This window comes from Tupaia chinensis, unplaced genomic scaffold (assembly GCF_000334495.1).
Source record: "Tupaia chinensis unplaced genomic scaffold, TupChi_1.0 Scaffold000628_1, whole genome shotgun sequence".
Classification (NCBI taxonomy): Eukaryota; Metazoa; Chordata; class Mammalia; order Scandentia; family Tupaiidae; genus Tupaia; species Tupaia belangeri.
Genome location: NW_006160148.1, coordinates 2,302,734 through 2,312,587, shown reverse-complemented (window position 1 = coordinate 2,312,587; position 9,854 = coordinate 2,302,734). Strand labels below are relative to the sequence as shown.

The 9,854-nt window shown below is 60.2% G+C and overlaps 2 protein-coding genes across 2 annotated transcripts in view; one reads left to right on the top strand and one right to left on the bottom strand.

Moving 5' to 3' along the window:
- SLC30A2 (solute carrier family 30 member 2) overlaps positions 1–2,276 on the top strand; it is an 11,028-nt gene extending 8,752 nt beyond the window's left edge. The window contains exons 7-8 of the mRNA XM_006159431.2: positions 1,141–1,275; positions 1,689–2,276. Of these exons, the coding sequence (XP_006159493.1) occupies positions 1,141–1,275; positions 1,689–1,834 (281 nt within the window). The 3' untranslated portion in view covers positions 1,835–2,276. The remainder of the gene's footprint in view (positions 1–1,140; positions 1,276–1,688) is intronic.
- Positions 2,277–4,677: 2,401 nt separating this feature from the next.
- Positions 4,678–9,854, bottom strand: part of EXTL1 (exostosin like glycosyltransferase 1) — a 22,058-nt gene continuing 16,881 nt past the window's right edge. Inside the window, exons 10-14 of the mRNA XM_006159475.2 lie at positions 9,468–9,557; positions 8,835–8,921; positions 7,487–7,647; positions 6,039–6,204; positions 4,678–5,846 (exon numbers count right to left, since the gene is read on the bottom strand). Coding sequence (XP_006159537.1) covers positions 5,658–5,846; positions 6,039–6,204; positions 7,487–7,647; positions 8,835–8,921; positions 9,468–9,557 — 693 coding nt within the window. The 3' untranslated portion in view covers positions 4,678–5,657. The remainder of the gene's footprint in view (positions 5,847–6,038; positions 6,205–7,486; positions 7,648–8,834; positions 8,922–9,467; positions 9,558–9,854) is intronic.

The window sequence follows — 9,854 nt, the reverse complement described above, 5'->3', positions numbered from 1 at the left end:
CCTGGCGCTGGTTGGAACCCTCCTGGGGCCCAGGCTGATCTGGGCGTAGAGCTAGCCTTCGGGGGCAGACCGAGCCTGGCCTCCCCTGCGCGTCCCTGCTGCGGCGCGTTCTCCCTGTCTGGTCAGGTGGCTCCTGGGTAGTGTCTGTAGGTCTGGGAGTCCCGCCCTGCCCTTGCCCAGCCCCAGCCACTTGGTGTCAGCCCTGAGGAAGAGAGCGGGGAGGCCCAGAAAAGGGCCATGGGTCTACGTTGGCCCAGGCCTTTCCCACAGCAGCTTAGGGCCCAAGGCCTGCCCCTGCCCGGGGAGGACATGGCTGCACTCGGAGGGGCGGCTTGGCGGGGAGCGGTGTCTGCCCTGAATGACCACGCCCACTGGCCGGGCTTGTGCTCTGGAGCCTTGCTTGGGCCAGGGTGGTAGGTCAGGCTCCATCTGGGGTCAGACTGGGTGGCTGCCTGGGTTAGCCAGCAGCGTCTGGCTTTAAGTCAGACCTTTTTTCCCAAGAATGTGGCTGTCTCAGTTAAGAGTGATGATGGGGCCAGCAGGTGGTGTGGTGGTTAAGGTGCTGGATTCCCCCATATGGCCAACTGTGGCTCAAGTCCCAGACCCCACAGCTTGAAAACCACGCTGGGCACATGTGCGAGCATGCGTGCCCAAAATCCTGAGAGAATAGAGGAGAAGGGACTGCAGCGTGGCCATCCCCCGTGGGGTGGTGTCTCACTTTCCGTCTTTCTGTCTCTCTCTGGCAAGCACGCACGCCTAAAAACTAAAAATAACAAAGGAGGGATGATGGTGGTGGTGATGCCCAGGTGGATCCAGAGTCTCACTTCCTGTTCTTTCTTTTCTTTCTCCCATTTTAAACAAAATGACTGAGCACCTATATGATCCGGGCACTGTTCTGGGCTCGGGAAACTGGGAAACAGGCTGCCCTGCTTTCGAGGCGTTTGCGTTTGGGGGGGAGGCAGACGGTAAGCTGAGGTAGTTTCCGATAGCGGGACGTGGGCGAGCTGAGGCGGAGCTGGGAGCTGGGCCACATGGATCTGCTGGCCAAGGAGGTCTCTAGGAGGTGACGCTTGAGTGGCAGCCAGCCTGCAGATGAGCCTGGGCGGGGGCAGTGTCCCTCAGCCCGCCCCTCCTCCCCAGGCACTCCCAAGGGAGTGGACTTCACGGCCGTGCGGGCCCTGCTGCTGTCGGTGGAGGGCGTGGAGGCCTTGCACAGCCTGCACATCTGGGCGCTGACCGTAGCCCAGCCTATGCTCTCCGTCCACATCGCCATCGGTGAGTGTGGGGACGTCCGGGCGGGAGGGAGGGAGGCCGGACCCATCCCTGACGGGGCCACATGGCCCGCTGTGTGGTGCCATGCCTGGAGCCAGCCCTGCGCCCAGGACCCTGCACACTGTCCCCTCGTTTGGCCGGCACGATCCCATGGAAGCATGAAGAAACAGGCTGGAGTGGGGTGGTCACGCGCCCAAGCTAAGAGGGGACAGAGGCAGGTGCCCAGCCCAAGGCCAGCGCTTGCTCGGCCCGTTTGGGGGTTACACAGGGGTGGGACTGGAGGGTGCTGGTGCAGGAGTGGAAGCTGAGGTGTCTGCATGCTCACGGGGCAGGGGTGAGCCTGGGGTCCTGATCGTCCCTAAGGGCTGGGATGAGTAAACGCTGCTCCGGCACTCCCCCCACCGTGTGCCCCCCAGCTCCGAATGCAGACGCCCAGGCTGTGCTGAAGGCGGCCAGCGCCCGGCTGCAGGGCCAGTTCCACTTCCACACCATGACCATCCAGATCGAGGACTACTCCGAAGACATGCGGGACTGCCAGGCCTGCCAAGGCCCCTCGGACTGAGCGTGCCCCAGCCCCAGCCGGGACCCTGCCTACCTCGACTGTTCTACCCTCCGCGCCCCGCGTGAGCCTTCCCTCACTCCAGCCATGGGGCCTTCCTGGCCTCCCCGACCTGACCTGACTGCAGCCAGCCCTGGGGTAACTGGTGGGGGTAAGGCTAGCGTGGCCTGCCCCTCCACCTCCTGGGCTGGCTCCCAGCCGGGCTGCGTTTGGTCTACTCCTCACGAGGGCCAGGGCCGAGGGCTGTCCTAACAGCTGCAGCGCAGACAGTGGGGTGCAGGGCGGCACACTGGAGGGAACCAGCCTCAGCCTCCCTCCCTGCCGGCCGGCCTCCCTGTATGCAGCCTGTCCAGCCGTGGACTCTGTAAAGAAGCCCTGGAGGGACCAGCAGTTGGCATAATGGCTATGTAGCTGGATTCCCACGTAGTCGACCGCAGTTTGAGTCCCGGACCCAGTAACTTAAACTCACGCCGGGCGCATGTGCGTGCCCAAGATCCTGAGAGGAGAATGGAGGAGAAGAGATTGCAGCATGGCCATCCCCCCTGGGGGTGATTTCTCGCTTTCTGTCTCTCTGTCTCTCTTTCTGGCGAGTGCACGCACCTTATAGCAAAAACCTCTAAAAAAAAAAAAAAAGAAAAAAAGAACAGAGCCCCTCCCTCTACCTGTAAGAGTATAGTTCTGGGGGTCAGGAATTGGGGGCCCCTGCACTTTGATCCGTCTCCCTGAGATGGGGAACCAGGGAGGCCCTGAAGACTGTCCAGGCTTTAGTCACTTCAGCTGGGAGCCACGCGACCCCCTTTCCGGGAGGGGAGGCCCCTCACGAGGGAAGGACCCGCCTGCTGCCCTCTCTCCTTGTTCCCCCACCCAGGAAGCCACGCCACCCTAGAGCCGTGCCACGGGTGCTGGGGACAGATTTCAACCCGGGCCGCTGAAATCTGACAGCCTCGCAGTCCCCAGGCCACTCACCTGGTCCTGAGTGTCCCAGGGGACCCCAGAGCCCTGAGGCAGGTACATTGGGCCAGCTCTGTTGCCTGCGTGGCCTGACCTAGTCAGCCTGGGATGGAGGATGAGGGCTGGACAGCCTCGGGCCAACCAGCAGGGACCGTGCTTCCAACTTGGAGGGCTTGTGTTGACCAGTCTCAGGGAGGCAAGGAGTCCATTCGGTAAGAGGGAGCCCTGGATCTGCTGGCCAGTGCCCCCCATTATAAGCAAGTGGCGCTAGCCCACCGATTGTCCGCTGCACCTCCACGCTCCTCTGCAGGTTGCGGATGTAACACCCAGGTCACCGGGTTGTCACAAGGACCAGAGCCAGTCTGCCAAGACCTGAGGCTGCCTCTGCTGAGAGCCAGGTGGGCTGCCTGGCCTCTCAGGACTCTGTCCTGGCCCACAGCAGGGGAGGGGTATGGCTTGCCCCCACGTGGAGCCTCTCTACCTCCCTGACTGTAAGTGTGCTTTTCCAGGACCAGCAGATTGCATAGTGGTTACGTCACTGGACGTAGCGGCTTGAAAACCACGCTGGGCGTATGTGCGTGGATGCCCAAGACTGCGCATGGCCATCCCCCTGGGGGCTGACTTCTCACTTTCCCTCTTACTGTATCTCTCTCGCGCGCGCGAGTGTATGTGTCCTAAGGCAAAAACTCTTTAAAAAATGTGCTTTTCCAGTGCTGTCATCTGGGACTGCCTGCAACCTTGCTCAGGTGTTCCTTCGGCACCTCAAGGCCTGCAGGGAGTCTGTAGCGTTGGCCTGGAAGTTGTGTGGGCTGCTGGTGGCTGTGCCCCCTCCACCGCGAGCTCTGGGGTGCCACCACAGGTTCCCAGAACCTGGGCCCTGGGCCTCGCTGTGCGCCAAGTCATTTTAGCCCTCTCGAGAGACAGTCTTTTATCTTTTTTTTTTTGGAGAGATTTTCCCTGTAGGGCACGTGCGCTCGCCAGACAGACAGAGAGAGACAGAGAGATAGAAAGCCGGAAATCACCCCCCCCCGGGGGGATGGCCACGCCGCAATCCCTTCTCCTTCATTCTCCTCTCGGGATCTTGGGCACGCACGCACATGCCCCAGCGCGAGTTTAAGCCACCGGGTCCGGGACACGAACCGCGGTCGACTACGTGGGAGTCCAGCGACATAGCCATTACGCTCCCTGCTGGGCCCGACAGTCTTTTATCTTTGTAGATGAGAACACTGAGGCTCAGAGAGGTCGAGTCACGTGCCTGAAGTCGCCCAGCCAGTGAGAGGCAGGCCTGGGATCTCGGCCTCATCCCCTTAGCCTCCCCAGCCTCCCCAGCCCCCTCGTGGCAGGCTTGGGCTGTGTGCTGGTACAGTGTAAGCCCCAGGGGCAGGGCCCTCCCACAGGCGAGGCCATGCCCAGGCAGTTCAGTGTCCTGGGTGCCACAGCTGTGATTGGCAGGTGCCGCTGCCCTGGCTGGGCCTGGCACTCAGCCCTCCCTGCCGGGAAGGCTGCCTGGGCTGTAGCTGTGCTTCCTCACCCCTTCAACCATTGACTCTGGGCCAGCCGGCCTTCCAGCCAGCCCTTTCAATTTCTAGGCCCTTGTACCTGAAGCATCTGACAGCCCCAGGCCTCACAAGGGAGGGGCCCTCTGCTCCCCACTATGGTCTTGAGCCAGGGCTAGTGGTCAAGCTGGAGGCAGAGGGTGGGAGGCCTTGCAAAGGCCTTAGAGGACAGCGTGTCCCAGCCAGCAGGCGAGTCACGGGAGTTTCCAGAGCCATGAGGCCGTCAGGACAGGAAAACACCCAACGCCCAGCACCCAGGACCTGGGCTGGACCCTCCGCCCCCACCCTGCAGCCCCCCCCCCCCCGCGCAGCTGCTGTAAGGGTATTTATAGCCTGAGCGTGAGGGAGCAAGGACACGCGCTTTATTTCGGAAGCGATAATTCCAGTTCCAGGTGGGTGAATCCAGGAGAAACCAGCGTCCCCAGTTCTACTCGACCCTCAGCCAGCGCTTGGAACAGGCCCAGCATTTGCCCAGCCCACCTGGAAGTGGCTCTTTACTGGGCTCCAAGTGTGCAGATCAGCGGGGTAAAGCTATTTCAGATGCCTCCCTGCAGTTTTCAAATTTCAGCTGCACACACGTTACCCCTCCCGGTCCCCTTGCCCGTCCTCTGACCAGGTGGGCACGTGGAGACGCCACGCCTTCTGAGAGTGCGGTGTGGCGCTGACCTCTAGTGGCACACGTCGGTAATGCAGGCGGCTGGCCGCGGCTGAGGCCAGGGCCCAAGGCGCGCCCCTCACTTGGCACATCTCCCTGCTCACACACCTGCAGGTGGCTGCCTTTCTGCCGGACTAGGAGTCTTGGGGCGTGGGGGACGGAGTTTTTTCTTTTGGCACACCGTGTCCACGCTCTCGGCCGGCATAGGGCTGCACGCAGTTAATGTCTCTCCTATCATTTGTCAAGTATTTGCGGTGCACCTGCCCAGCCAGAGAGAACACGTCCCGCCATTCGGGGCTCACAGGCCCCTCCCGGGGCCCAACGGCGCGCACAATGCACGGTACCATGCACCCGGGAGGAGACCGAATCTGTCGCGGGCGGGGATGAGAGTCAGGCAAGTCCCTGGAGAAAGCGAAGACCTGAAAGACAAGTAGATATTAGCTCGGTGGAGAAGCACAGAAAAGCACTCATGCAAGGGGTTCACCCATATACCCAGGCACCCCGGCCGCAGAGAGCTCCCGCGCCGCCCAGGGCGCCACGGCTGATTGGCCAATTGGGTCTGACGTGCTGGCCGACGGGCTTTCATGATTGGCTCTCTGGTGTCCCAGAGGCGGGTTGAGCAGGGTTAAGATCTGAGCAGGGCTGAGATCTCCGCAGCTCTCTTCTAGGGCTTCTCCAGGCTGCGGTATTTTTTGCGCTGCACGGAAACTGGGTCCTTGAACAGCACCGGGTCCAGACGCAGGCGAGAGGACACCAAGGGCATGTGGCCGAAACCCGCTACCATCGGGTTTATGCAGTCCGGGACTGGGGGCTGCGACTGCGGCTGCGCTGTAGATCCCGGGCCCCAGGGCGCCTAAGGAGGGGGAGGAGACATTCGTTGATGGCCTTCTGTGTCCCTGTAGCAGGGCGTGGGTTAGGCAGGGAGTTCCTCCCCAGCCCCTCCCTGTGCCGACTCCCCCCCTCGGCCCTCACCAGCGGAGCGGCCTCGTAGGGAGTTCCTCCCCAACCAGCCCTCTCTGTGCCGACTCGCCCCCTCGGCCCTCACCAGGGGAGCGGCCTCCTGCTGCTTGCTGTAGGGCACCTTGATAGGGGGCAGCTTGGTGACCGCGGCTACTAGGAAGTTCATCAGCACGTCCACGCAGGCAGGGGCCTCATCTGCCAGGACCCTCAGAGCCTTGGGCAGGGAGTGGGTGAAGAGAGTGTGGTAATATCTGCAAGGGGAGAGAGCAGGGAGAAGCTGGGCCGAGTTCACCCCCACCACACCTGGCTTTCATTGTCCCTCCTGACCTCACTTCTCCCTTCGACCCCAGACCTCAAGTCCCTGTGAAAACACTGTCCCCTCTGAGCCATGGCGACCTCAGCTCCAACCCCTAGCGCGACCAGCTCTCCACTGAGCCCCTGGCATGTCCCAGCCACTGGTGTACTCCCTGCCCCGTGCCTCACAGCGTCCCGGGACCTTCACCCTCTGGCTTTGAGACCCAACCCAGACCCAAACAGGAGGGGTGGGATGAGCTGCTTCTGAAACCGTCAGCCATGGCAGCCCTCCAGCTGCAGGTGCTGCCCGTGAGCCTTTTACACCATTGAAGGGCGACCTGGGGCCATCCTGGAGACCTTAGGGTTACTCTTCAGTCTACACGGAGTCCCTGAAGAGCTCCTGCGTGGATCCAAAAGAGGTTCCAGATCCAGATCGTGCATACAGAAAGTTCATGCGAAAACTCAAGTTCGTGTAAAAACTACCCATGAATTTCACATGTTTCTGCACCAAAATAAACCTGTCCTTTAATTCTATTCGGAAACTTTTTAATTGCCAGAGGATGCGTGTACTCACCAGAGAGAGATGGAGGGAGAAAGCGTCCCCCGTGGGGTGTGGTCACAACACAGTCCCCTCTCCATCTCCTCATCACGTCAGGCGACTGGGGCAGGAATTTGAACCCCGGCTGGCCATGCGGGATCCGGCTCCCTTAACCACTAGGCTATGGGGCCTGTCCATCATGAACTTTTTGAAGTCCCTTTGCCTTTGATTTAAAGGTGTTGAAGAAACCCTTCTAAAGAGTCTGTCCAGAATTTAGTCCCTGCTCTGTGACATCGGTGGGGTGGGGTGGGGGGAGCAGTTCAGACCATTCCTACAAGGCCTGGGATGGTCCCCCACACATCACACCCGCATTTATAAAGCATCAAACTATTCTCTTGTCACCCTGCACCACCACCAGGCCCCAAAAGTGCCCTTTCCCACTCCATGGCTCCACTTAAATACCACCAGCTACCATGGACGCCAGGGGCTTCATCTGATGATGGCGCCGGCCCTGCGGGGCGAATTCATCCCCCTTCACAGATGAGAAGACGGAAACTCCGTCAGGAGGCTTGCCCGGGATCACACAACTGGGAAGCAGCAGACCTGGGCCTTGAACCTGGGTCTCGGCTCCAGCACCCTGCTCCTGGTTCGGGAAGGGGGCTCTGGCCCTCTGACCCCTGTGCAGGGCCGGGTGTTTGTACCTATGGTAGAAGGCAGCTCTGGTGAGTACCATAGAGAACTCGTTGGTCCTGTCAGCCGTGTAGCCCCAGCCACCCCGGGCTTCGTCCCAGAAGTGGCTCCAGGTCAGAAAGCCCACCATCCGCTCCGGGAAGCTCTGCCATACTGCGAAGGCGAAGTCGACCTGAGGAGGGATTTGAGTGAGCTGTGAGGAGGGGCTTCCCACCAACCAGGAATCCAGAGACACCTGGCCGAGGGCGGGGGCAGGACTCTGGAGAAGGGGAGATGGGAGCGGTTTCTTGGAATCTGCTAAAAGCACAGCTTGGAAGTTTCTGGGGGATGCTTAGGGGAACTTCTTTGGTTAGCATCCACAAACACAATGTCTGTAGGGCCAGCAGGTAGCATGGCGTTTATGGCTCTGGACTCCCACATGGCTAACAGCAGTTCGGATCCTGGACCTGGTGGCTTGCTTTCTCACTTTCTGTCTTGGCTCAGATAAAATAAAAAAAAAAAAAGAATAAAATTAAATAAAATAATTCTTTTTTTTTTTTAAAAGAACCTCGGTACCAGCAGATGGCATAATAGTTGCGTTGCTGGACTCCCACATAGATGACCACGGTTCCTCGGGACCAGCAGATGTCATAATGATTGCCTTGCTGGACTCCCACGTAGATGACCACGGTTCAAGTCCTGTACTCAGCAACTTAAAATTCATGCTGGGCACATGTGTACTCGGCAACTTAAAATTCATGTGCATGTGTGCCCAGAATCCCAAGAGGAGAACGGAGGAGAAGGGATTGATGCATGGCCATCCCCCCTGGAGGAGTGTGATTTCTTGCTTTCTCTGTCTCTGGCAAGTGCACACACCCTATAACAAAAATCTCACTTAAAGAAAATTTAAAAAGAGTCTGTGGAACACCTCCTTTCCTTCTTTCTTTCTCTTTCCTTTTCTTTTTCTTTTTAAGGTTTTTACCATAGGGTGCGTGCACTCAGAGAGAGGGAAAGGGAGAGACAAAGAGAAGGAAAGTGAGAAATCACCTCTCGGGGGGATGGTCATGCCACAATCCGTTCTCCATTCTCCACTTGGGATCTTGGGCGCGCACACACACACACACACACACACACACACCTGGTGTGATTTTCAAGCCACCAGATCTGGGACTTGAACTGCAGTTGCCTATGTGGGAGTCTAGCGCCTGCACCACCTATGGGTCCTCCTCTGTTAGATGTCTAAAGAGAAGGCCGACTTGCTGGGGTAGAGCGAGAGTTTGGGCCTCATGACCTGTGGGAGATTCCGCTCAGGGAACCTGAAGGGCTGCAGGGCCCCTCCGACAGAACCCCTCTGTGCCCACCCACACGGCAGGGCCTCACCTCGCTTGTGGAGAGACTGCTGTGTGCGTCGAGGCTGAGCACGGCATCCGTGTTGATGGCAGCGTGTGGGAAGAAGCGATCGCTGGCCTGTGGGAGAGGGTGCCTCACAGTGAGAACCCCTGCCCTTCAGGTCTGGGCACTGCACGCCCGCCTGCAGCTCACTCCTGGATGTGGGCACCTCCCTCACCACGGGGATTTCAATCTCCTCTCTCAGGGCCCTCTGTTGCCAGGTTAGATACTCACCAGCCCTGGGAGCAGGGGTCAAGCACCCCTCGTTCAAAAGCAGCAGGTCCGGAAGGACGCAGGGGCCGCTCTGAACCACACAGCAAGCACCAGCCCAGCCTCTCGGGAGCCACCCCTCCCGGCCCAGCTTGCTACCATCTGCCCCTCAAGACCCCAGGAGTCCCCCTTCCCTCCTCGGCCCTCCCTCATCACTCAGACCCCAAAGCCCTGTAAGCACCTCCAGGAGGGCCGGGGAGGGGACAGGCATTCCCACTGGGCCACAGCAGAAACCTGCCATCTCATTTCCTCTGGCCCGACTGGAAGCCCAGCGTGGCTTGACCCCTGTGAAGCACCCGTGGGTGTCCCCTCTCCCCAGCATGAACCCGCCCCTTCCGTGCCCCCATCCCTCACCTTCCTGTGCCCGCCAATGACCCTCAAGGGCACTGCTGTTTCTGGCCACCTAGATGGGAGTGGCCTCTCACTGCTCCAGAGAACCAAGATCTAGGAGGAAAGGGGGCATTTCTGAAGTCTGGGCGGGCAGAGGTGCCCTTTCCGAGGGCTGGAGCAGCAAGGGGAGAAACTGCTGGCAGGTGTGTGGGTGGAGGGCTTGGTGGGTCTGAGGTCTTACTCAGCCCTGTCCTGCCACGGGCCACTCCCTGCCGCCCGCCCCGCCCAGGGCCCCAGGACTGGGAGGGGGCACACCTGGGCACAGTGCCGAGAGCCTGCCACCGCCTGGATGAGCTTCACGGGGGGCTGGCCGGGGGCCCCCACCCACACCAGGGCGCTGAATCTGCCCTC